Source organism: Mesitornis unicolor, unplaced genomic scaffold, assembly GCF_000695765.1.
Source record: "Mesitornis unicolor isolate BGI_N332 unplaced genomic scaffold, ASM69576v1 scaffold26714, whole genome shotgun sequence".
Lineage (NCBI taxonomy): Eukaryota > Metazoa > Chordata > Aves > Mesitornithiformes > Mesitornithidae > Mesitornis > Mesitornis unicolor.
Genome location: NW_010181208.1, coordinates 6,485 through 34,167, shown reverse-complemented (window position 1 = coordinate 34,167; position 27,683 = coordinate 6,485). Strand labels below are relative to the sequence as shown.

Here is a 27,683-nt window from a genome sequence, read left to right as displayed (position 1 = left end):
AGGAGCATGCTGCTTGCAGAGGCTCTGCTGGAAGAATGTTTGAAGGAAAACTTTGCCAAATTGAAGGACTCCATTCCACTGACAGAGAAGAATGAGCCAAAACTGAGTGAAGCTAAACAGTATCTGACCAATATCTTAAGCAGAGGAAACCTACGAGTAAGTGGGCTCTGTTGTCATAATTCCTGCCAGCTGGATGCTTCTTTCATATGATTATTAGTCTGGTACAAGGTGTTGGTGTTGCCTGTTCATGTCCCTGTATGTACAGTGCTGTATTGTAGGTATTACTAGTAGACTGGTAATTCAGTACCACTTTGCAGTGTCTTCTGTTGGGACACTTGCTTTTTCATATGCAAACAGATTATGTGCTACAAGTCTATATCCTGTTTATTTCTTTTTTTATTAGAAAGAAGCAGGATAAATATTTAGGAATTCTCTGGGGTGATGTGGCATGGCCACATAACAGTGCTGTCAGGCCAGCATAACTGAATTACCAGCTGCTGCTGCCCCTAGTCTGAGGGAATTGTGTACACCTGGTCAGCTCTAGATCAGAGGTAAAACGTGCCACGAGTTGCTGTCAGGCACTTGATGTTGTGATGCAAGTCCAGTATTACAGCCTTGTGTTGCTTTCAGTCTCTGCCAGAGAAATTATGTGAAATTACGCTTTTATTTTATTTTGTAGTTTGGGTGTGTGGTTGGTAGTTGCCTGCCAACTCAGCTTCAGAGCTTCAGGAGTGTTTTAAGATTCTGCCTTGATGGCTGGTGGTGCTGTGTTGGTGTCCTTGAACAAAACAGTTGCATAACTGGCTTTAAAAAGATCATGAATTACAAGTCTGTTCTATATGGGTATTACTTTTAGTCCTGAAACTTAAAGCCTAGTTAGCTTGGAAGTGTATGTTATACTTTTTTTCATGTTAATTTCTATGGAGCAAGTGTGCAGTGGCTTTTCTGAGGGAGTTCCTTGTTCTTATTTCTTGAAAGTCAGCATATTTAAAAGGTAAAAAGGAGGGAGAAAGGGGAGTCCCCTCCTTTCTTTATAGTTTAGCCACAGTAACAGCCAGTGAATTCTTCCAGCTCTTAGTGTTAACTTTTTCTGCATGAATTGCCATTACTATTTCTTTGTTAGTGATGACTTGGCTACTGATGCAGCATTGACACTGTGTTGACTGCATGTATTTAAAAATTGCGTATGAAGGCTTAGGAACCTTTCCATGCTCTCCAGAGCATAAAAAGGGTCTGGAGGGATGGATGTGTTTTACTGAATTTTTTTTGTTACACAGATTTTATATGCATGTTTTCAATCCTTAAGAAACCAAACAAATCTTAGAAATAGCAGGCATGCCTTTTGTATTTCTACTGTCGCTTGAAAATTCTTTGATAACTTAAAAAAAACCCAAACTTGAGCTCTTTGTCAAGCTTTAAATTTAGAGAGAAGAGGGGAGAACTTGACTAAAAAGTGATACTTTCTGTCTAGTTTAAATGCAGGGGATCTTCTTGGTATGTATGTAGGTAGTTCTCACCCTGGCAGGCTTTTATGTGATATCTGGCTTGTGAATCAATAGATTAGGCCAGCTGAAACCAGAGAGGTGGCTTGTAAGCTGTGTGTTTTCAAACTGAGCTCCAAAGTAGTTGCCTGACCTTCGTTGCCTGCTGTTCTCACGAGCATAGCCTGAAGATCTCTAGACACTTAAATCCTTCCTAGTCTGGCCTGTGAAGCTACCAATGTTGAGAAGAAAGCATTATGAATCTGATTAATTTGTTCTGAAGTACCTCATTCTTGCTGCTTGATATTTTAACACTCTTTTCCTCTCCCTGCTGTTTCAGCCTAAGTATATGACAGAAGCTATGCTGATCCTGGGAAAGCTTCATTATGTGGAGGGATCCTACAGAGATGCCATCAGCATGTATGCAAAAGCAGGAATTGATGACCTCTCAACAAAAGATGAGCCTCTCTATGTGCTGCGTTTGGTAACTGAAGCCTTTGTTATTAAAGGTAAAGGACCATGTATGCATATTTGAAGTGTGCTGTGTTTAGGTTGAAGTTGGAGGTATTTCTCCAAGTGATTTGATTGGAGCAGAGTTAGGGCAACATTGTGTGCTTTAGAAAATCCTCCTGGATATGGTCTGTGTAGCTTAAACTTCAAGGCATTATGGAGTCTTAGTCCATGGTTTTTAAACTTGGTTGCTTGTAAATAAAAGCTTGAAATTGAAAATCTTGTGGTAACTGTTGGCTGTAAGTCAGCAACGTGCTTGAGCTTGTGTATCCATTTTGGGAAAATCTAAATCCAGCACCCAGCTCAATTGGGGCCTGTGCTTTCTTAGAAAGAGTTCATCTGTTTGTAAATTTTAATGATTTTTGTGAATTAAGCAAGGATGATGTTTCCAAGTTTTAAACTCTGGACTAACAGAATATGTGCTTTCAAAGCAGGTAGTATATTTTTGCCATGCATGTCACACAGTATCAGACCTTATGTACAAACAGGAATCTTTCTTCCTCCTTGTAATTTTACAGACATTGCACTGAGAGATCCTAAACTGCCTCTATAGGTAGTGAAATTGCATTTCCTTTTTGAGTGGGGGAAAGGAAGACCTTAGTCAGTTTTTTACTTGGGGTGGGGAAAAGATCAGTAATCTTCTCCTTCATTTGCTTTCAGTTCCTTTATAAATGTTGCTCAAGTACTGCTACCTATCTACTGCTTTCTACTCTTTTCAGCATGTCCACCAGCTAATTAGGTGAATGAGAACTCTGATGATCAGATACCTTCAACTGGTATGTAAAAGAGTGAAACCAAATCAACCCAAAATACTGTTTGACTGAGCTGCTAGTATTACTGATAATAATTTGGGTGTTTCATGATCTCACACAGTCATTCTGCATTTTTGAAAACCTGTTTGTGCTGCTTTTCTTGCTTTGATTTTATTTTCTGTTGCATTGGTTGAATGAGTGGTTTGTTAATGAGCTTTTGTGGAGCAGGACTAATTTACTTGTAACTCACACTAACACTTGCATGGCACAGAGGAGTGAGTAACTCCCAGTGCATTTGTAGCAGTGTATTTGAGAGCAACTATTGGTGCACTCCAAAGTCTGAAGGAGATGCAGTGTCCTCACTGAGAACTGAATTAAGACCCTGGTGAGGTCTGAATTCAATTATAAGATATGCATGAACACTGATGAAATAATACTATTCCTGTACAGCCTCTTCTATGGTATTAACTACCTCACTTGCATGTGAAGTTACTGGGGGTGGAGGTGTTTTCCTCATGCTGTATATTTTTTTTTCCTTTGTGGTTTAACATAGAACAGAAATATTGTATTGCCCCTGTGTGTGTGTAAACTGTAAGGAGCCCCTGCCATTGCAGAGCAACCTCTGTGCTCACCCTCACTCTGAACAGTGAGAAGTTGGCAGTTCTGGGGTGATTAATCACTTCTTCAAGTGGCATCTGACATGGATGATGTGCGTGGTATTATACAATGCGTCTTTCTCTTAGGTGACTGTGAAAGGAGACTGTGGACTAGCTTGCTTATAGGTGTCTGAAGATGAATGGGATGAATCCCTTGTGATCTTGTTTGAGAATTTGAGAAAAACGAGCCATTGTACCAAAAGGCTGCAGTGTGAGCTCAGCCTTTTTAGACCTTAGAAAAATCCATGTGGAAGAGAACAAGGTGATGCTGTGTAAGAAGCTTTGATCGTAGTCTGTATTTTGTTATAGAAGTCCAGCTACAAGCTGCATGTACAAGGAAGTGAGACTTTGTTAGTTCAGTGGCTCAGAGCAATCTTTATTTTGTTCTTGAACCCATTTAAGTTATTTAAAGATGTTTAAGGTCTGTAGTGTGACACCTATGAAAACCTGTACTATCCTGAGAAACTCTGCTGGATTGAACCACGGGTCTTCAGAGCCTTCCTAAGAGCTGTGAGTGCTATTGCTGAAAGCAAAACCCCAAGTCCACCATGGGAGAGTTTTTCCTGAGTTTGATAATGCTGAACAGCCTGGAGCCTGCATCCAGGATTCTGGGTTCAGTCCAGCTCATAGTGGGTTTTTAGGGTTTTTTGTTTGTTGATTTTTATGACAAACTGCTGATCTAACATGTTTTCCTGTTTCTCTTATGGTTGTATATTTTAAAACCTCAATGATAATGAGGTCAGTATTCTCTGGAAGGTTATTATTCTGGTTTCTCTCCATGTGGAATCTTTTGTTTCAGGTTTGTAATACTGGAAGTAGTTGCTGGAGTGGTGTCCTGAAAGGAACACAGTGATATCACACGGAGATAATAACCAGAAAAACTGACCCTTTACTCAACTGGTTCAAAAGCTACCTGCTTGGTTTTAATAATGATTTTAAATTGACCAACTGAAGCCTTGAAATTTGAATAATCTATCTTAAACTTTTTTTGTGCTTGTGCTGCTTAATTAATTTCATATTTTATTGGTTTGCAGAACTATTAAAACATGTAGGCTGCATTCAGTAAACATAAGTCTGGTATTAAAATTGTTAATTCTGGCTAATCAGAGGTTATATCACCCGCTTGTTTATACATTTCATTGGAGTTTTTAATTTTGACATCTGCTGGTGTATCACTCACTTTCTAATATGGCTTTCTACAGGATGATAAATTTCCTAGGTGACATTTGTATTCAGCTTCATTTGTTTAGAAATCAGAATAAAATATAAAGCTTTATTGACAAGCTAAGTTCTGATAAATCTACTTTTTCCTGCTTTTAAATACTTTGGTTAAGAAAAGAAAGAAAAATCTTTTCATTTAAACAAATGAGTTTCACTTGCTACAGGTGGTGTTTTAACTCAGTGTTTCTGGTAAGTGTTAAAGCTGATAAATTTCTTGTAATGCGTGCTTTTTCTAAATTTGTAGATTAAAATGGGAAGAATAAGCTTTCCTGTTTTTTAGTCAAAACTTTGTTGGTTCACCAGCTTTGAAAAGCTAATCATTGAACTAAATTAGTGGAAAGAACTGAAAAGGAGAAAGAAATGTGGGTTTTTCTGGGTTTTTGTCCTCCCTGGAAGAGAGTGCCTCTATTTTAAGACTCATTTCAATACTACATCAAACTCTCATTTCAGATTCTAAACCAGTAACTTGTCCAGTTCAGTTTATTACTGAATGCTACTGATCCAATAGTCAAGAATATATTCCATTCAAACAATGTTAATGGGCTATTGTGTGTTATAGACTTAATTTAAGCATTCTTTCTTTTAAATAGAGTCCTTCTGAAAACAATTTCCAGTTAGCTTCTCTGAGGTGAGATTTTTGTCCACTTAGTTTCTGATGAATGAGATGTCAACACAGAAATTGAGTATACTGCAGTACAGATTGGAATGATTTTGAGTGCAGTAGTTTGAACAATTTCACGTACAGATAAACTGAGTTTGGAAATATTACGTAGCTTTGCTTGGTCATAATTTATTTCATAATCTTTTGAAAGTGAATTTATACTTCTAACTTTTTTGAAGGAAGCATTTTTAGTTCAGGTCATGTTCTACTAACCTGTTAACAGGCTATACGTGCACTTTCTGAACCTGTTCCTTGTTTCAGAGGGCATACATTTTGCAAGGTGCATTCTCCTTTTTCTAGATGAGCATTTGGAAATTATTCTGCCTTTGGATACCAAAAAAAGCTTCCCTGTGGTTATGCATGCTCTTGTGCTTGGGATCTTTTCCATAGGCTGACTTTTAATAGTTCTTGAATTTCTCTAAGAAAAGGCTTTCTGTAATGCCTAAAAAGGCAGAGTGTGTGGGGATCTTCCTATGTAAAGACATACCTTGTCTTCTCAACTGAGACAACCTTAGGAAATGGGTTAATGGAAGGTTGATGACATTACTTCTGTGTCTAGAAAAATAATTTTCTTTTATGTCTTCTCTGGACACTAATGGGGGAAAGTAAAAGCATGTTGAATTGCATGTGTTTAAGATAAAAGTGATCTATTTCTGTATTATTTTTTCAGTAGCCACGTGACTGCAAAGAAAATACTCAGATCTGCTAGAGGTTAAAAAAAGAGGGAACACAGCTCTTCCTCCCCTCCTTCCAGCACAACCAACCCCTACCCTCCCTTCCCCCAAAAAAGCTGAGTTTTCATCCTGCCTGCATTGTTGCTATCAACTGACATGAAGGCAACGTGCTGTAATGTACTCATTTAGCAGAAATGGGCAGTAGGAAAATCCTATGAGCCTGAATTAGTTTCAATGTCAATTACTTTGTCATTTAGGCACTGTTGACATAACGGCATACTTAGTGGAGGCTTTTACTGTAGAGCCTAAATCTTTCTGCTCTCATCATCCTGTTTAGTCCAGAAGCGTTGTTACTTTAAAGTGTGCTGACTTCGCTGGGGCTCCTATTCACTGCTGTCTGGAACCTGCCCACCTTGGAAGTGATACTGCTGTCTGAGGCACTTGAATTCCTTCAGGAGAACAGCTAAGACTTTCCTAAAGAAAACACTAGCACTCCTCGTAGCCTTTAGGAAAGTTTGTTGATTTTGATGAACCAGAATTATACTGGGCATTAAGTTAAGAAGAGAAATGCATAGGTTTGGGTGAAAGTTGTGGGGAAAAATAATCTAAAACTTTGCTTTCACTTTTTTCATTCAAATATATTACTTTTTGTTGCTAATAGGCTTCATGAAGATGATTGACGGTTGGCAGAATGCAGCTATGTTAACTTAGATGTTGCTTTTGAGATGATACATTGGCTTGTAGTAGTCTGCTCCTTTTCCTTAATTGCTGCTCTACTGGCAGCTACTCAGTGAGGTTACTTTTGCCATTATTTTCAGCTGCTGCTGTGACTTAAGTAGAACCACAATGGAATAAAAGAATATATATTTTTTTTAAAGGTTGTGTCAGAGGCAGGACACAAATTCCTTTATGTTGGAATCCTCTGATGGCTAAAAATGGGTGGGATCTGTATCTCTCAGCATTGAAATCTGTGGGTAGGAGGTGGGTTCCTTTAAACAAAGCCTAAATAATAGAACTAGTTTGCTTGTCTGACCATTAGGAAAATTCAGTTCCTGCCACAAGGATGTATGATGCAATATGGCATTAAAAACTGAGTGAGAGCAAGGCATCTTGTTGGCAGAACTTGTTTTCACTTTTGCTTGACGTCTGCATCTTTTAAAAATCTTAATCCACATCAGAGAGAGATTCTGCTATACCTGGTATACACTTTAAAGTGCTGGCGTTCATGATTCTGCCAGCTAGACGGGTAGCATGCTGTTCATGTTGGCATCAGAGTAGCTGTCTCATAAGCAGATTTGTAGATGCTGATATCTTGGTAAAAGTACCTAGTGTTAATATGTTTTATTTGGATTTTCTGAATAGAAATTTAAGAGTTTGGAGTTGCTCTTGTGTTGTGACAGCAGTGACTTCGAAGCTGTTGCCTGTTGTTGAATTGTGTGCCTCAGTGCTGGTGCTTTCCAGCTTGGATGTGAAAGAATTGCCAGGCTTAGCCTTGATGTCCTTGGTGCACTTAGGCTTTCATTGGCAGCTGGGGAAGCAGGTTTTGCTGTTGTACTCAATGAGCTCTTATCTGCTGTTGGATAGGGTAGTTTACTTTTTTTTTCTGTTTGCATTTTGGAAGTAGTTTGCACAATCTGCTATGCACAGATGCAGTTTTTAGACTTCTGAGGAGAGTTAGCTGCAGGCCACTAAATGCAAATAACTCAACTTTGGGACATGGAAAGGGAAAATAAGTTCTTGTTCCTCTTGTTAATGTGATTTGTTTTCTGTGGTGGTAAAGTGTTGTCTTCCACTCCCTTTTCCACATAACTGCGGGTACTGGTTGCACACATGCATAAAACCTACTCCACCTCCTGCACTGTAGTATAGTTCTTTAAAGCTGTGTGGTCAGTGGCATCAGGAGATACGAGAATGGTTTCCCATGCTTTTCTGAGGAAACAGAACAAGGGATTCACAGTATTTGTGTGGTAACAGGAGACAACATGCTACACTTTTTTTCACTAGAACAGATAGACGTAGTCTCAGATGGCCTAAGCTAGAGGTAGCTTTTAGATGACTGTGAAGCTGTACCCATGCTGGAGCTGTGTTGTGTAGCTAGAGGAAATTTTCCATGTGCTTGTTTACCTTGGAGTAACTTCTGGATGTCTTTGACCATCTTTTAATTGACAGGAGAGCAAGCCTGTTAGTCCTCACAGGCTATGGCTTTTCTTAAAAAATTAAGTAGAATTGTCTTGAGTGTTTCATACAAATCAGCATAGTAAAATCTGAATTACCCTCCCCTCTTCTCCTTCCTGCTCCCAAAGTACACATGAAGGTGGAGTAGTCTGTTTCAGTGACTGTGACTGCAAATAGAAGATGTCTGCCTCACTGTTGGTGCTGCCTGGCAGTGATGCAGATGTGTTCAAACTGAATAGATCTCACTAATTGATCATCAGCACCATCTCTCTGCCTTGTGCCCTATCCACTTCTATTTTTTTTCTTCTAATTCTACCTGTTGTGTTTCGATAAGGGAAAAAATGTAATTCTTGCAGCATGCTGTGAAAGCTTGTGGATGTGGATGGTGCTGATAAAGTCCTTTAGATGTGAGGCTGTAAAAGGTTGCTGTCCTCTATGTTTATTGCACCCCAGAGCATCATTCCAGCAGAGGTATCTCCTTAACTGCTATCAATGGGGTTAACCTTATATAAATACAAGACTCTTAAATAGAATCTTTACAACACTTTGTAATGAGATGTGAAGTGACCAAGACAATCTTTTGTACCACACCAAAGCTCACTGGTTGTCTCGTGGCAAAGTGCTTAAAAAAAATAAATCTGTCAAACTTAAAGATGAGTTGTGCCTTTTTGTTTTCACAAAAAGTCAATTGTTCTGAATTTGCTGGCCTTTTCTGTGATGACAGGTGGCTGTCAGTAGCATGCCGCCTAGCAGGTATTTTTGAAAAAATAAACACATAAATATATTATGAATACATTGTAAAGCGGTGTGTATATGTAACTATATACGTATGCTGGGTGTGCATGCTCTTTGCATTTGGCACAGAGTGAGAATGTGCACACAACCAGTTTCCTTGCAGCAGGTACCATGCAGTATATTCGCACCTGGCTTGCCTCAAGGGAAATGACTTATCTTCTGTAGGTAGAGTAAAACTGTTGCATGCGCTTGGCTTAGCAGCGTGACCTGTCTGTGTGGCACAGGAGCATAGGTGCTGTAACCTTGCTTTGCAGACTGGGACTGATGCTGTTGGCAAGGCTGTATGTTCCACCCTACACTGTCTTTTGCTTCAAGTTGCCATAGCTGTGCTCAACATGAGTGTAGCACTGGGGGACAAAACAAGAGATAGACTTCACAATCTGTATGCTCTTGTGGTTTTTTTTAATTCCTTTCTTAGATTGCCTTCCAGGTAGCTCTCATGCTCCTGGGCTGTAGGGCTTTAGCAGCTACAGGGTAATGCTGTTGGTGAAAGTAGCATGCTGCTGCTGACCCTGACCTCTTACACCTGTGAACCCACCATTCTCCAGTTTTATAAATTCATCCAAATACAGGAGGACAGAAGTCTGTGTGAAAAAGAAAATGAAAAGAACCAGTGAGTGGATTGATATATTTCTCCTACTCAGAAGAAGGAATGCTGATATTTGGTGAATTAGTTAATGAACTGGAAGAAAAGAAGGAAGCCACCTTAGCTGCCTCTTCTTCCTAGCAGTTGTGGAGTTCCATCTATGTACTGCAGCTTTCAAGACCAGGCAGGGTAACACCCTGAGCAGATCCTGCTTTTAGCAGATAGTTGGACCATGATCCTCCTGGGGTCACTTCCAACACGAATTTGTCTCATTTATGTTGCTGAGAATCTGATACCCCATGTCCATGTGCACATGTATGTTTCAATTCTGGTGATAACCTCACCTCAGAGCATTGGTGCTACATGATACATTGCCTTCTCTTGGCAAGGGCTGAATTTCCTCTTTCAGTTTCCATAAATGAGAGCAGTGCACTTCAGCTCTAGGAAGAAATTAGTTCAGTGAAACCTCTTACAAATCTTGCGGGTTTGGTTTTTTCTGGTATAAATGCAGATTAGCTTTAGAAGGGAAGAAGAAGTGGCAAAGATTATAGGGAGATCCAGAGCCAGAAATTAATCTCTGGGAGAACTAGAGGAGGTGAATGGAAGCCTTATCTTTATGCAGGAAAGAAAAGCAGTGTTTCTATACATAGAAAGTTACTGCCTCTGAAGTGAGTGGAGAGTTTGTTCTTTTAAAAAGGATAATCTGGAAGCATATCTCTCTTTAAATCTTGAGCTTGGGCCATATTAGAAATCTGTATCTTCACTATATAAAACATTCTTATAGTATGTATGTATATAGTTAAATTTGGGCACCTGATTCTTATGAGAATCTTAGCATAGATAACTTACAAGTGGGTATTATCTTACTATAACTGGTCTGAAAAATACCCAAGTCTCTTTACCATAACCAGCTACTAAGAAAGCATATGGGTTTATGCTTTACTCAGAAGCTAATTCTGTCTTAGCAAGTACTACATTTTTCTTGCTAAATCCAGTGTTAAAAGTAGGATGCACTTTGATGGCTTTCTGACACTTTTTGGAAACTGAGTTAAATTTAAAATGTATGTTGTGCTGCAAAGCTTTTTCTGTGCTGATAACTGAGGGATGGAGAAGTTAGTGAAACTTGTGCTCTCAAGGCTTGTGAACAGTCTTCTCCAACTGCACCTTGAGCAAATCTGTAATTGTTGGGACTTTGTACTGTAAGAACTGGATTGGTGGCCGCAAGAGTAGGGAACTTTGTTGTTATTCTGTTCTTCATGTTGTTACTGTCTACTTTGAAGTCTTCTTGCTCTAACTTTTCATTGCATTTCTGTGATAGAGAAGAATAGTCTCGTTCAGATTCTGTGGAAGATTATATACCCTGATGACATCAGGTCAGTGCATGTGGTATTAGCAGAAAGAACCATGACTCATGTGGTCCATAATGAACCACGTCATGTGGGCCATGTTTCCTTCTTGCCCTTTACACATAGAAAAATGTGTGTGATGTAGCATCGTATCTCTTCTAATACACTGTATATTGCTCTGTACTTATGGTGGCAAATAACCTTTATGGAGATGTTTGTTCCGCTGTCTCTCTGATAAGCCCCAGCTCTGTTTTTCTGACTGCATGGATGGGCATGTTTGTTGTCAGTACTTGGTGCTGTCAAAGGCTGCTTGCTTTCCTCCCACACATCAGAGCTTAGAGATAGTAGCTCCTTGCAGTGGGCTGTAGCATGTATGTAAATGGCTTTTTATCAGCCTGTTCTCTGTGTAACATCTCCCACAATAACCACCCCCACGCAGACTGTGCTAGGATGGCTTTTGCAGTTTGCTTAAATGCTTACATGTGTATGAATGTCAGTGGATAGTACTGGATTTCTTTCAGGGCCTCCAGCCCCACTTTGTGCTTAAGGGGACGGTAACTCCGAAATGCAACACTTCTTAAAATTTATTTTCAATTAAGGGGAATGACTAGGAATTCAGAGGTAGATAAATCTGAGATGTATCTAAGAAGAATAGTTGTAGGCTGATTGTTCTAGCTTCAGCTCTGGATGGTTTCTTTTTCTGTATAGAGAATTAATATCCCCTTCATTACATAAGCAACAGAGGTAGGAAATAAAGTTTTGAATAATAGGAAACAACCTGTGATATAATGCTGCAGATAGAAGACAAAATCTCTTATGTGTTGGATGTTGTACAAGGTGTATGTCAGTAGAAAGGAAAGAACACAGAATGGGCATTTGTTAAAAGCAGCAAAATTATCATCGTCCCTGTTCCCCACACACTGTCAGTTTGAAGAAAATCCACCACCCCCCCCGACTCTACTCTTGTCAGGATTTTCAAAGGTGAAAGGTACTAATGTGTGTTCCTCCAGCATACAGGTCCTTGAAGGAATGTGCCATGCACTTCTGACCTGGGAGAGGGGAGAAGGAGTGGGGAGCCACCTCTTGAACTTGCATCAGTGGGGCATCTTCTCAAACTACTGAACTAACTGCTTGTGTCTGGCTCAAATGTACAACACAAGATAGGGAAACTCCTAGCAGGGTAACCAAGGAGACAAAACAGATGCGTTGAACATGAGAAGTAAGCAAAGCTAAGACTGCCTAGGAAGCTCGAACTCCAGCATGAGTGCTTGTACTGCATTGTGCATCATGGGGAAGCCTGGGTCACCATTGCTGCCTCATAGCGGTTTGTGGTCAGACTCCTGGAGAGCTCTGGTAAGGTGCTGTGCCTCTGGGGGTTGGGGGAAGCAGGAAAGTGTGGCTGGTACATGTGGTAGCTTTTCATGTGGAGCAGAATCCTTTGCTGTATGCTGTAGCAGTCTAAATAGCTTCCTTGGAGAGTCTGGTAAGACATCTGAGCTTTTTCATTACCTCTGTGGATCTGTGTCAGGAACATTAGGATTTTGTGTTGCATCTTATGCACTTTTCATTGGTATTAGGGAGTGTTGTTAAAATGTACTGGGAAGCATGTGCTGAACTTTTTACAACCTGTGTTGGGTTACTGGGCATAAGCGCAGTTGTGTTTGGTGTAAAAGATCTGAGTTTCCATGCAGTGGTGTATTGTAGAAATCCAGTGTGGCATAAGAACCTACGCTGATCAGAGTAAAATCAGTATGTGTGTGTGTATCCTCTCCAAATAGATTTAGAGCTATAAAGGCTGTCATAGTGTGATGCCAGACAAGGATCTGATAATAAAAGATTTTAATGTAGGGACAATAGCTATAGGTCTTTGATAACATGCTCTTTGTTTGTAACACCATCCGGCCCCACTTACAAAAAAGTTTCAGTAGTACAAAATCCAGGGTTTTTTCCTTTCTTTGGAAAAGAGGGTGATCTTGTGGTTAAGAGTCTTCTGTGTCTTGCCAAGAGCTTGCTGTGTGTCCATTTGCAATCTGCATGTGCTCAGATTTTCCAACTTCATTGTGGTGTCATTTTCCAGGGTTTGTTTTGTTTTTGTTTTTCCCTCAAAACTGCTTCTTATTGATGTCTTCTTGGAACAGTGGATGCTCAGAAAAATCTCAATTGCAGTGCCACAGTGTTTCTGAAAGCAGTGCTTGCTTTGAAGCACCCAAAAAACTATAGCCATCTTTAAAAATACAGGCATTAATTTCTCTGCTTGCTCATCTCTACAAGAGGGATTGTGTGTCCTTCCATCATTAAGTGTTTGAAAGGCACTGTAGAAGCGCACAGTGGCACTGTGCATTAGAGCAGCACACAAATGCCTTGCACGTGTAGGAATTATATTTTCCTGGGGGTCTTTTCCTGAAAGTCGTTAAAACAGGGGGGAAACCCACCTATGGAAGAACTTTCCTGTCAGCTGGTAAATGAAGGAATAATATAGCCATGCTTCTGTTGGTGGGCTCCAGTTAAAGGAGGTGTTGCCATTTTGCAGGTTTGTCACTGGAGCGCTCAACCAACTCAATTGCCTCACGTGCTCGACTGTGTGAAAGAGAGGAGGAAGTCATGGCTTGTTTTCAGACAGCATGTGTCATTGCCCAAGTGTACTTGCAGGAGCTTGAAAAGGTAAGAAGAAACATGCTCAGGGTGTTACCCACTGGCCTGGGTGGAATTTCCAGGGTTTTGACAGTAAAAACGATGGGGAAACGCCAAGTGATCATAGACAGTAAGGAGTCTGAGAACAAGTTGGAAGGAGTGAGGTGTCTCAGTATAAGCAGTTGCAAAACAGCAGTTTGTCAGGTCTCTGTTTTCTCTAAGAATTAGGTCTGGAAACCAAGTTTTGCCTGTGGTAAAGCACTGAATACTTCAGATATATACTTCAGGTTGTATCTCAAGTTCAGCTTTTACTATAGAGGGAGTACAAACTTTGCACAACAAGTGCCAGCGTGAAGGAATCCAAGACAATTTACATACCTGCTGTGTAAATGATACACAGTAGTGGATATGGAGATCCCTAATGAGCTGAAATTAACCTTTCTGGGTCAGTCATAGCAGTTTAACTGTCAGTGCTTCACTTTCTGCAAGAGAAACTGGAGGAGCCTAGGTCTTTAGTAGCAAGTAGCTGCTTAGTCAGTGGTTGGCTTAGGCTGCTGAGTAAGAGGAGTACTGCGAGGCCTCCACTGAGTTGTAATGTGTGCCACTGATTTTCTGGGCACATGCTTAGTTGTCTCTATCTCTGTAATGTTGCCTAACTGAGTTTAACAGGGCACTCCATGCCCTTCAATGCCCTTCCTTTGCCATGCATTATGCTTGACACCAGCAGCACTGATGGCAATGAATGTTACCTGTTCTTCTGTAACTTAATGGTCTTTGACCTTCTGACCAGATATTTCTACTCTTAGCAGTAGCAAAATTGTGCATCTGTTCCAGGTTTTGCTCTTAATTGCATTAAAACAAGAAAAAATTAGCTTGGTACATATATAAAAAAAACCCCAAACATTAAGAAAGCCGCTACCAAGTTTTCTGGTCTGATTCTTTGTAGGAAAAAGGCAAATGGCTTTTTTTATTTAAAAGTAAGTTCTTGTCCTTTCCTTGTGGAAGGATAAGTTCCTGCCAGTACTGGGCTCTGTAAATGTTTTTACTCACAGCTTGTGTCTTTGAAGAAAGGAGAGTTTGAACTGTAATTCATTTATCTTCTGGTCACAGAGACAAGGGTGCAGGGTTACAGATAGATGTACTATAAGGTCAAAGGCCTTCTCCAGTCCTGGATGTAAACCCCTGCTTTGGAGAGTCAACACAGGGCAAATTTTAGCAATGAAAGCTGTTTGTTACCAGTAAGGAAGCAAAAGCAAGAAGAGTTTGATAGGAGAAACGGAAGAAAGGCTATGATTCTTCCATCAAGACTCCTAGTGTTTTACTGACTCTTAACGAGTATTTGTTATGTTCAACTTGACATACCTACTCAAGCATTGCATTAATATTTCTGTGCAAGATGTTGGATCTATGTGATTGGAGTAGTACTTCTGAAGCCTTTGCTATTAATGTGTAGCTTTCTACTTATTTTATTAAAGGTTGGAAGGCAATAAGGGACGGTGTATCAAAACTCACATTGCATGCAAAATATTTCATGGAAGTTACTATATTGTTTATTTAATAAAGTTGACTTTGAATGGGTTTTGTATAGCTAATGAAGGCAAGCTTTCAAGTAGCCTGAGGAGGAATCTTATGGCAGAAGCTAACATTTTTATTGTTAGAGATGTCTCTGGCTCATGAGGAACTGGCTAGTTCAAACAGCTGTCTGTAATCCCAGATATTTCTTTCTTTCCCTCACAGGCCTTAAACAACATGCATTCGAGGAGTATCAAGGGCAGCAATGTGACTTACTCAGAGTTTGAACTTTCCTACTTCCTGGAAGCAGCTCTACAGAGTGCCTATGTGATCCATTTAAAAAAGGGGTAGGTGGATACAGATGTTAATAAAAATGATGTTGCATGTTTTGTCTCGGAACAGAGGAAGGCTTTTTTCTTTGTATGTGTTCTGTTGTGACTTTTCTGCTGCTGGCTCACCTCAAGTCCCCTCAGTGTCCTTCCCTCCTTCCTATTTGTCTAACTCTGTCTCTCTTGAGAGTTCTAAGCCTCATTTTTCCAAACACACAAGTAAGGTGGAGTAGAACAGTTTTGTTGCCTTGACTCAGCTCTGTTCCCTGTGGAGATGCAAGGAGTCTGACTGTAAAAACAGTGTGGAATTTACACTTCTGTATGCCTTAAGGCACAGGGCCTATTTAGAGCTCAGTGAAGTCTTAAAGGTAGTTTCTTTCATTTATTTATTTGTGTGTTTATTTAAGGTCTTAAATGTCCTAATCAATACCCCCAATCTGCCTGGTTTCACTAGAGAGAATGCATGCGGGAACAGTGTTGCTCCAGGGTATTTAATATGCCTCTGAAATAGAGTTCCCAATGAACCTTGGAACAACAAGAGGACTTGCTATCTGCAAGCCTGCAGTGGATTTCACCTGAGGAAAACCTCAAGAAGAATAAAAAAGACTTTGTAAATGCCCACTTCCAAAGGCCATCAGTGAGGGCCCACTGTTCCCTAAAACAGACCTTGTCTTCAAAACATAAACAACTCTGTTTAGCTGATGGAGAGATTGCCATGTAGGAAGAGTGTCTTCACCATGTGTAAACACTACTTATAAGAATCTGTCCTTCCCTAGTTCTGTTCTTGCACTGTATTACCGTATTTGTTATCAAGGAATCAGATACTGAATTTCTCATTGCTCTGTGTAATATTGCTGGTCAAAATTTTAGAATTTTTCTTTAAGCAAACAATCTTTGAACATATTTAATTTTGGCTGGTTTTTTGCCTTCATCCCTAGTCAAAGGTATTTTGTTGTTTTCTTTACTTTTTCTTACTTTTTTTTCCTTGAGTAAAATAGAGAAGTGAAATATAAAGGGAGATTGAAAGGAAGAAAACTAGAAAAAAAAAATTCCAGCAAAAATCAGTTTAAATTCTTCTGTAGACAATTGATACCTTTTTTTTTTTTTAACTCTAGAGGAGGGGTAGCTTCTTGTTTAGGACTTTTTTTGCTAGTTTTTAGTCTCTGCCCTCTTCTACCTCCTGCCCCAGCTCATGTTAATGTGTGGTTTCTGCCACGAGAGGGCATAAGCAGCATTGAGATATATTATGGAAAGAGGAGGGAAGTAGGAAGAAGCTTTTTAGGATGCTTCATGTGTATAATAAATTTCTCCACCCAATACTGAACAGTTCAAAGATATGCTTGTTTTCTCCTTATTGCTTCCAGCGTTTTCAGGTAGGAAATAAGCATGGGGATGATGAATGCTCAGGCTGACAGGGGGGTAGGTCCTATCCGGTGAGATGTCCTTCCCCAGCCGCACATGTGTACAAAAGAAATCGTGAATGCTTTTTTCTTGTTTTGCCAGGCAGAAGAGTTGAGGGATGTGATGCTGTCGTGCTTTTGTTCCTCCTGGCGGCAACAGGCTTGCTCCGATCTGACCATGGTCAGGGATGCCCTTTTCTCTTGCTGTGTGCAGTGGAAAAAAGGCACCAGTGCAAAACAGAGGTCCAGTCTCCCTTTCAGATGTTGAGCTGCCAGCTGTAAGGACCAGCAACTTTTGCAGCTGTGGAAGTCCCAGATGCTTTTAATAAGATGTTTGTTTAAAATGTTGGATTGCTGAAGACATGTTTCCTGTAGTTGTTTGCCCCGCTGCATCCTAAGAAAGCTTTCTTTTATTCTTCCAGTGAGGAGTGTTGATGCTGTGCATGCAGAACATAGGCAGGCAGATGCTGTTGAACTGTAGGAGAAAGGCAGCCAGTTGTCCTTCATGTTAGCATCTGCATTGGGCTTGTTGTTTGTTCTTTGTTTTGGGTTTTTTTTTTGTTTTTCTGAGGTGGATATGTGAAGATTAGGCTAATTTCTGTGCCTTTCCTTTTGGAGTATTGAACAGGTATTACTAATTTATACTGTTACGGGAGCTTTGGTCACAATGCTCCTAGTATTTTCGTAGGGCAAACAGGTTTCACGTGTGGGATGTAATGGTTATATGTATGCTGCTCTCTTAGTGGTACTTGAGGTAGGTGTGGAGTTTCACAGGCAAGACAAATAAAGCTAGAGCTTTCTAGAGAATGTGGTTGATTTTTGGAAGCTCTAGATGTGACACTTTTGAAGAAAATTAACTTCTGAAGAATGTTAAGCACTTAATAGAAATTGGTTTTTCTTATGATACCTCAAGTTAGGATCTAAATTACTCTGGAAAACCCTGATGAAAATGCCTAGTAGGAAAAGCTTACACAATTCTGTATTTTACCTTTTCCTGTCAGTTTTCTAGAATGCTCCGGTCTCTTTTTGAAATTTTGTAGGCTTCTGTTGCAAGGGCACTTTGAAAGAGTACATTCATGTATGTGCTATTTTACAGTAGAATCTAATGTACAAAGGTAGGCAGGACCATCTTTGCCAGACTATTAATCTCTTCTGGGGAATTTATGTGGGCTTTCTTGTCACTTATCTCCAATTCTCCTGATCTAGCATCTTATCCAGGACACTGCATCTGGTAATCTAGGAGTGAGTCTTACTGCCTACTTGATGGATCTAATTAAGTGCTAAGTTTTTGCTTTATATTGTTTTGAGGTTGGTTTTGTTCTTATTTTTTTAGTGCTCTGCTTCTGTTAGGCTGCCATTGGGAAACTGGTGTGCTTTGATGTGGTTTCTTGCGTTACGGTCTATCTTCATTCACAGGAAATTGAGGATTATTTATTCAGGTGTGTTTTGTGCCTATGCATCAACAGCTGTTTTAAGGAAAGCATGTGAATTTTTAGCAACCTGGGTGAGATGCAAAGATGCAAAAGGTGCTGGGCAGAGGTAACAGTGTTACTGCTGTTTGTGTGCTTCGAGTACCACTTTTGCCTGGAGAAGTGGCTCTACAAGCTGCCATGTAGTGGCAAGATGGTCTTTTCCAGCTGTTAGTGGCTGCTTTAACAGTTAATGAGTGGGGATAAAAACATGATCTTCTGGTGCCCATGTTGTTGGAGGACTGTCTTTGCGGACCTCTGTGCCCATGGTTCACTCTGGTTCATTGTCTATATTTTTTCCAACAATTTGCATAGAAAGTGGTGTATTTTAAAATTCTATCCTAAGATTTTTGTGTAGTGTTTAACAAACAAAATTACATGAATGTGATAAGGCTCCTTTGATTCATGGACTGGTAATTAATTACCCTGTATTAACAGGGTACTTGTACAAACAAAACACTTCCATGCCAGGTTGGTTTGACTGGACTCAAGGTGCTCTTTGTCACATAGTTTGTGCTTATTATTTTCTGTGTTCCTTTTTATCAGATTAGCTATAATTGAATCCTAAACTGCATTTCTTTGTGTTTTTTTTAAAAAATGCCTCTCTTGCCACTTTTGTGGCTAAAACCAAGGCAGTTTAATGGCTGTGTGCTTTTCCCTTCCTATTCTCTTTCATTTTGTTTTCTGGCATCTTAGCAGTGAAATAGGGGCCCATGGACTCTTCCAGCCGATTTAATTTCCACGATCTGATGTTCATTTATGATACGATGTCTTGAGGCTACAGTACCTGAAATTTCCAGATAGTCTCCTATCCAAGTCCTGCAGAGGCTCAAGATTGCTTAGTTTCTGATCTAGACAAGATCAAATGGATTCACTATGAATTGCCAGAGGCTTTGTTTGCATCCTCATCCATCTGTCTACATACATGTATTTCTGTTCAAATACATACCCTTCTTTCTGTTAACTACTTCAGGTACTAATTTAAAAAAAAAAACCAAACCAAAACTCTTCAAGTGCACATATACTATGAAGGACGTCTGTTAATGGAACAGTAAGTTCCTTATCATAGAGTAGAGCAATTCATATGCTTAAGATGAAATGTGTGCTCAGATGGTGTCCTGGCTTGTAACACTAGAGTGGAAAGACAAACTCCTGTAGTGAGGTATGTTTGCAGACTGGCAAACATCTGCTGGCAGGTGTGCTCTGTCTCCTGTCACAGCTCACTAATGTTAGATAAAGTTCAAAATATAAAAGCTGCCAAACCAAGTCCTCAGTCTGGTTGAACTTGTAGTGTTGTCAGATGCTTTGCTGGGTGCTCCTCCTGTGCTGCCCACTTTGCACTCCTACCTTCTGTTGAAGGTATTTGTCATGTGGTTCATTGTTTCAACCCTGGCTACTTGTGGATGGGCAGCAATTTGCCATTTACTCTTTCATTCACTTCAGTGTGTTAATATTCCTTCCTTTTCGTCTTCTCTTGCCCCCAGAGTAAAGTGTTTCTGCCATAGAAGGGGATCTGAAATGGAGCTTCAGTTCTCTGGGAACAAAACTGTGTCTCTTTAGCGCATTCTCTAGATTTTTCACCTCTTAAGTATGTGCCAAATGTAGAATTAATTTGCTTTGCAAGTGGTCACTAATCTTCTTTCTGATGGTAGTTAATGGAATTCATTGACAGTTTATTAAGATAAATACCATCATCCTGAGGTGAATGGAACTAAATCCAGTTGGCACCAGTCACAAGTGGTGTTCCCCAGGGCTCAGTTTTGCGGCCAGTCCTGTTTAACATCTTTATCAATGATCTGGATGAGGGGATTGAGTGCTCCCTCAGCAAGTTTGCAGATGACACTAAGTTGGGAGGGAGTGTTGATCTGCCTGAGGGTAGGGAGGCTCTGCAGAGGGACCTGGATAGGCTGGATCAATGGGCTGAGGCCAACTGGATGAGCGTCAACAAGGCCAAGTGCCGGGTCCTGCACTTAGGTTGCAATAATCCCATGCAGCGTGACAGGCTTGGGGATGAGTGGCTGGAAAGCTTCCAGGCAGAAAAGGACCTGGGGGTGTTAGTGGACAGCAGGATGACCATGAGCCAGCAATGTGCCCTTGTGGCCAAGAAGGCCAATGGCATCCTGGGGTGTATCAGAAGGGGTGTTGTTAGTAGGTTGAGAGAGGTTCTCCTGGCGCTCTACTCTGCCCTGGTGAGACCACATTTGGAATATTGTTTTCAGTTCTGGGCCCCTCAGTTCAAGAAGGACAGGGAATTGCTTGAAAGAGTCCAGTGCAGAGCCACAAAGATGATGGAGGGAGTGAAGCATCTCCCTTATGAGGAGCGACTGAGGGAGCTGGGTCTCTTTAGCTTGGAGAAGAGGAGACTGAGGGGTGACCTCATTCATGTTCATAAATTTGTAAAGGGCGAGTGTCAGGAGGAAGGAGCCAGGCTCTTCTCAGAGACAGACAATGACAGGACAAGGGGCAATGGGTGCAAGCTGGAGCATAGGAGGTTCAATCTGAACATGAGGAAAAACTTTTTTACTGTAAGGGTGACAGAGCACTGGACCAGGCTGCCCAGAGAGGTTGTGGAGTCTCCTTCTCTGGGGACATTCAAAACCTGCCTGGATGCATTCCTGTGCAACCTAGTCTAGGTGATCCTGCTCTGGCAGGGGGGTTGGACTGGATGATCTTTCGAGGTCCTTTCCAAGTCCTAAGATTCTGTGATTCTAACAAGAAATCTAAACATATGCATTTTTGAAAGTGTTGAGGAACTGTTAAACACAGTAACTCTTCTGTCCAGCCTCTTAAGGAGCCCAAGGAAGCACAGGAAATTCCAGTAGTTTTCAGTAACGGAGAGTAGCAGTTGGGCATGTGCAATTTATTGATTTTAACTATCTGATAATAATTAGCATATGAACAATTCTGTTGGATTTGGTGTGACTACTCGTGTGCATAAATATCACCACATGCTTTATTGTTTTCCTTGAAGGTCCAGAACTGAATCTTTGTGTGTATATACTTTTATAGACCCACAGAAAAGCACCAGAAGTTTTGGCCCCTTAATTGAAGAGCTTGCTGAAGTGTTAAAACTCAACTTACAAAAACCCCTTGAGCTCTTGAAAAAGAAAAACAGACAGCATCTGACTTTCTCTACAGGGGCAAGTGTCCAGTGTTTTTGCTCTTGCCTCACCTTCTTGCTTGGCTGTAGATCACCTACAACTAGGTAATCCACAGATTACCTCAAAGTTTAAAATTTTGAGATTAGTATTAACTGGAAGTAAAGCCACCTGCATCTGCATTCTGTGACTTGGTGGCCATTTTAGGGTAGCATTTTATGTAGCCAGTATTCATGGTGAACATGATCACATTTTATCTGCCCTGTTCCACCCCCAAAAATACCCTCCAAACAATTACTCTTTGTTTTGTTTCTTCAGATGTTTGCCATTGATTCTGAAGTGCAAGAAATTTTTCAGTGCATGCAAGTGGGCACAAATGCAGTCTGTACTGCTTACCTTCAAAATTTAATCAGACTGACAGGAAAGGTTGTTGTGGTATATGGCTTTTTAAAATGAAATCTAGGCTTTGTCTGCACAGAAAATTCTTCTGGAATAAGCTGAAGTGGCAGTTAATGTACCAGTGCAACTACTTGTCCGTGTTTCAGTACAGCCTTGCTCCTTTTCTGATAGCTTGTAGTTTTTGGGGTAGCTTCCTCCCTGCAGTGAAAGTAAGCTGAACCATTTTGTAGTTACTGTGGTGGTAGGGCCATGTCCTACCTTGAAGAGCTTATAAACTGCAAATGTGTTAACTCGTAGGCCCAGTGTTTAATCTTTCCTCTCCACATCTCTCTTAGTGCTCAGACACATGATTAAGATGCCATTTGGCAATTAGTCTGCTTTAACTGCTTATGGTGTATGCAGAGTAATATGATTTTTTTTTCTTAACCCCCTTTTATTGCAGGTTAAGCTGTCCTTGCAGACTGTTACTGCAACTTAGCTGCCTGGTAATAAACTGTTTAAGTCACTAACTTCGTCATGTGTCTGGATCATCAGACACAAGGTGTTTAAGCACCACCTAAAAGGAATCGTCATTTAAAAGCATCACATAAGCTCAATATAATTCCAAGTACAATCTGTGTGTATGAAGGAGAAATGTGGATGCTCTTAAGAAGAAGCATCTGCTTTATAAATATGAGCTATGAAAGGCTTCCAAATGTCCCCTCTGTTCGTCAAATGTGAATGTGATCTCCTCCTAGAAAGCCATCTGGAGTAGGCATGCTACAGTCACTGCCTCGCTCGGTGCCATTGTCCTATCTGTGTCTCAGAGTGACTTGTCTTGCTACTGCACACTCAATATTAGTGTTTGTTTCATGGGTTTGTTTAAATGTCAAGTTTGTTGTCAAGCTTTGACACATCATACAAATATTTTGTCTCTAATGAGCTGTTTTTTGGGGTTGTTTTTTTTTTCTCTGCCTTCCCCATAGAAATATTGTGAAAGGAATGAGGAGTCTACGAGAAATACTACGGACTGTGGAAACAAAAGCTACTCAGACCTTCAAAATGGTAAGGGGAATGAATGGGAGATGGGAAAATGGGGTAATCTGCTATGTAGAAATTTTCTCTGTTTATTAACCTCAAAGATCTGCCCAGTTGAACCTTCAGACCTGGGCATGTGGGCTACTTTTGGGGATTTTTCAGTGCATTTTCTAGCCCTGGTAGAAACAGATGTATTTAGTTTGATAGTGCTGTGCTTAAGTGATATAGTGTCTTGTTTTCTTTCTCACTTTTCAATGTGTGCATGCACACCTTTTTGCATTTGTATGTAAAAACATTAAGTACTTCTGGCTCTTGCAAGAAGCAGTGCTTTTTTAGACTCAAGTATTTCAGCATTGTTCCTGTAAAACTCCCTTCGGTACAGTACAGAGGTTTTTTTGGTTTTTTTTTTTGTTGGTATTCTGCATCCTGTTATACTGAGTGCTTTTGGTAAAGAAATAATGGAGAAAGTTATTCATGTTCCTGTTTAACTACTTAAACCTTTAGCTGATTCTTCCCTGTCTCCCCTTTAAGAGATCTTGTCCTGAAGTTACTCAGGAAGCTACAAGGTCAACAGCATGGAGAGTAGCATTCTTGAGAACATGCCTGAAAACTTTGCAATCCTGAAAGCATTGATGTTGATACAACTGAACTTGTTTTCTGCTTGGTTCAGCTGTGTTTTGTGTAATTCCAGGGAAGTTCAGCGAGGGGGGTGGGCATGGATTTGCATAGCACTTTGGAGGTGGAGGGTGAGAGGTTCCAGCAGCTGGACTGACTGTGTGTCTAGCTCATGTGCGAAAGCACACCTAAAGGAAAGTGTGAGCAGAAAGGGTATCCTGGGTGCTTTTTGCCTAGGTTCCTCACATCTGTTTTTTGCAACTTCTGTTCTGGAAATGAATCTTCTTATTGCCTTGGGATCACCTTATATGCCTAATTCAGAATACAGATGCATGTGGAAGTTTGTGCAGGAAGTTAGAAAAGGTGACTTAAATAATTGTCACACTCAAATGTTTGCATCCTTTTCCAGATTGAGATCAGGGTTCAGGGGATTTTTCTTGCTTGCCTGTTTTATTATTTTTCTGAGATAAGTCTAACCATCTGCTACTCCTGTACCATGGCAGAAAATGCTCCTGTCCCTGTGCAACTGGGGAGAGCTCTACAGCACTCCTGGGGGATTTATCCCTAAGGGAAGTCTGGAGGTGTTCATCTAGTAGTTTTTACTGGGATTTCTATTTCACAGGGAGTCGCATTTTCTTTTTCTTACTTAGTTAGCTGTCAAGAGGGTAAAGGGAGGAATGTGCTTAATTAAACAAGTTTTTCAAGCACGAAAGTGAAACGCATGATTTTTTTCCTGATTTGTGGGATCACAGTGTTCTTCAAGCATAATGATGCTTTTTCTAGCCAAAGGCAGTAATAACATAAATCAGAGTCTTGGCCTGTTCTGGTTTGTTTGGTCTTACTCAAAACAAGAGTGAAGCTAATTTACACAGCTACTGTACTGTATGCTAAAATCAAAGACACTAACAGTATTTGGTGCTTGCCTTTTGAAAGGCTTATCACAAACTGTACTCCTACTTCTCTGTGAACCAGTAGAGATCTTTCTATTGCTGGCATATTATTTGTCCCTCCCCCCCCCAAGACTGTAGGAAGAAATATTGGAGAGTTGGTCCCTCAGGGTAAAACTGACTAAATAATTACACACCGAGACAATAAAATGATACTAGCTAATGTCGCAGGGCCCTAGGCCATTTTGCTCATGGTTACTTGCTATAAAAAGCATAGAAAGGCTTAGTTAGAAACACAAGGCTTTGTGTAACTTGTCAGTAGGAGTGCATGGAAGGTCTTGAGGTTTCCAGGGAGTTGTATATGACAATATTTCTTTGAGGCATCATCACATTCAGATCACTTTGCCATTTGCTGGGTACTTCTATGAAACCTTCCTTTCTGGTGTTTAAGGAACAGTATATGCTACTATGGTTGCATTTTAGACTAATTTAGTGAATTCATGTGTGGTGAAGTGGATGAAAATAAAGAACCTAAAGAAAATAAAGAAAATAAAGGATGGTGAGGGGTCTGGAGAACAAGCCTTATGAGGAGCAGCTAAGGGAACTGGGGTTGTTTAGCCTGGAGAAGAGAAGGCTGAGGGGAGACCTCATCACCACCTACAACTACCCTAAAGGGTCTTTTCTCCCAGGTGATGGAGGATAGAACAAGGGGAAACGGCACCAAGCTGTGCCAAGGGAGGTTCAGGTTAGAGATAAGGAGGAAGTTCTTTACTGAGAGAGTTGTCAGAAGCTGGAACAGGCTGCCCAGGGAGGTGGTGGAGTCACCATCCCTGGATGTATTTAAAAAGCGGGTAGATGAGGTACTTAAGGATATGGTTTAGTGGGTAGACAGGAACGGTTGGACATGATGATCTCGGAGGTCTTTTTCCAACCGAGCAATTCTGTGATTCTGTGAACCTGGTGTCAAAAGAAATTATTTTTCTGAATCTGATAACAGGAACTTCAACCTCAGTATGATTTATTTGGTCCTATAGACGTCATACCTCAAGTGTAGTAATGCTTCAGGTTTATCAATCATACCTGTCCAGGTATTTAAAAGGAAATTACTCTTGATGGCCTCATAACATATCTCAAAGTGTAAATTGCATATAAAATACACATGTAATAGTCAGAAGTTTCAAAATAGTATTTAGAAGTATTAGGACAGAAGAGCTGAAGTTTCAGCCTGCCTCTGTTCTGTGGAATATTTACTGTACAACTTAGAGTGCTGTGCTACTTAGACTTCACAGAAGATACCACCCATTTTTATGTCTTTGTGCTTGTTTGCATGCTCATCTATTTGCAGTGCAGAAAAATAGAGATTTGTTGGGTGGGGGACAAGGACAAATGCCACAGATAACTTGACTTTACAAAACTGACTTGCCCTCTTTTGGGCCCAGCTTGCCAACTTCATATATGAACCACCAAAAAAGTATTTAATGATCCCTGGCCACTTGATGGTCAAAATAGTCTATGTGATGTTGCTGACTCAATATAAAGTTTCTAACCCTCTTCTTTTCTTCCTTCGCTACTGCATCAAAAAGAGAGAAGCAGTACCGAGATGAAGCTATAAAAGGCTGCAGGAAGAGTGATATTAACAGATAAAGGGCTGATCTTTTAAACCTAATACAAAAGTGGCCTTTGGGCTGAGACTTGCATAGAAAATTCTGAGACAGAGAATGCAGTAGAGTGCCATCATACTCTATTATAATGTTTGTGAGATTGTCTCAGTGATCTGTGTGGCAGTCAATTATCTTCATTCACCCAAGTGTCCCTTACTGTCAGGCTTTTTTGATACTTTTTTCCTACAGCATTGCAACAATACCATGTAAATGCATAAGGCTGGCCTTTCAGAGGAGGGAGGAAGCTGCCACTGCTGTAGACTTTTTAGCAGCTTGTGTTGGATTGATTCTGGCTAAATGCCAGGTGCCCACCAAAGCTGCTCAGTCACTCCATCCCCTCCTCAGCTTTTTTTCTCGGAGAGGAAAAAATATAACAAAAGGCTTATGGATTGAGATAAGGACAGGGAGAGATTATTCACCAATTACAGTCATGGGCAGAACAGGCTTGACTTGGGGGAAAACTAATTATTTTATTACCAACCAACCAAATCAGAGTAGGATAATGAGAGAAAACCAAATATTTAAACACCTTCCCCACAGGGTCACACCTCCTTCAGGTGCATCCACCTGCTCCAGTGTGGAGTCTTCCATGGACTGCAGGTGGATATCTGCTCCACTGTTAATCTCCATGGGCTCCAGTGGGACAGCCTATTTCACCATGGTCTTTACCACTCTGGTCAGCACCTAGAGCACCTCTTCCCCCTCCTCCTTCATTGACCTTGGTGTCTGCAGAGTTGTTTCTCTCACATCTCACTCCTGTCTCCAGCTGAAGTTTTTGTGCAGCTGTTTTCCCACTTCTTAAATATGGTATCACAGAGGTACAACCACCATCGCTGATTGGCTCAGCCCTGGCCAACAGTGGGTCTGTCTTGGAGCTGGCTGGCATTGGCTTTATCAGATACAGGGAAAACTTCTAGCACCTTCTTACAGAAGCCATCCTTGTCGCCCCCCCAGCTGCCAAAACCTTGCTGTGCAAACCCAGTACACAGTTGTTTTAGCTACTCTGGCTTTCTGAAAAGTGATACGGTCATGGTGGTACACTTCCTTCCCAAGGTGGAACATGGGGAGGAATGAATCTCTTGTGTTGGAGAAGGCTTCACTGATGTCTTTTTCTGTACTGTTCACTGCTCTCTAGACTGCAGCCAAACAGCTAGCCCAAGTACTTCTCCATTCCCTCAGTGAAGACTGTTACTGGAGCCCTTTATCTGATCCGCTTCCTGAGTTCATGAACAAGGAAGATCAGTCTTATGTTAGCAATCATCTTTGTCAGAGGCCTGAGCTGTACACAGAAGACAAGTAAGTGCTCTCTTTAATTTCAGTTTATTGGCAGGAGGAAGGAGAGTGTTTTAACACTTTTTGGTACTGCTAATTATGTTACTGATTCATGTAGTAGTTTTGTGTGTCCCTGCTTTTAACTCTCCAACAAAAAGCCTGCTGGAAAAATAAAGCATTAAACCTTGAGTCTTTGGTTAATTTTTTTTTCCAGGAAGGAAGAAAATCCAGCCAAATAGCTGTCTTTGCTATGAAATGGAAATAATCTATTTATGGTTCAGTGTAGCTAATCTAGGTTATATTGCAGAGCTTTTAATTGTGAGAACCTGCAAAAGAAGGTATTGCCTAGCAAGTGAATTATGCATGAGATGTTTCAAGTTACTTCTCTTGTGAAATGAGAAAAAGGCTGACAGAATAATTCTTGACCTTCCTCAGAAAAATATGTTCTGTCTTTCAGTGTGTACTGCCCTCAAGACAACGTGGAAGAGGCTCTTCTTCTCCTCTTAATTGGTGAATCCATGGTAAGCCGAAAATGA

At 40.6% G+C, this 27,683-nt stretch overlaps 1 protein-coding gene across 1 annotated transcript; it reads left to right on the top strand.

Moving 5' to 3' along the window:
• LOC104539762 (tetratricopeptide repeat protein 7A-like) lies at window positions 1–27,683 on the top strand. The gene is made up of 7 exons (XM_010183367.1): window positions 1–156; window positions 1,822–1,990; window positions 13,388–13,518; window positions 15,226–15,347; window positions 22,661–22,739; window positions 27,011–27,171; window positions 27,605–27,683. The coding sequence occupies exons 1-7, from the start codon at window positions 7–9 to the stop codon at window positions 27,681–27,683; spliced, it is 891 nt and encodes a 296-aa protein (XP_010181669.1). The 5' UTR covers window positions 1–6.

Excerpts from the sequence above, each read along its gene's own strand:
- LOC104539762 (XM_010183367.1), top strand. The coding sequence starts at position 7 with ATGCTGCTTGCAGAGGCTCTGCTGGAAGAATGTTTGAAGGAAAACTTT. Across the intron at positions 1,991-13,387 it reads TGAAGCCTTTGTTATTAAAG|GTTTGTCACTGGAGCGCTCA; the intron begins GTAAAGGACCAT and ends GCCATTTTGCAG. Across the intron at positions 13,519-15,225 it reads ACTTGCAGGAGCTTGAAAAG|GCCTTAAACAACATGCATTC; the intron begins GTAAGAAGAAAC and ends TTTCCCTCACAG.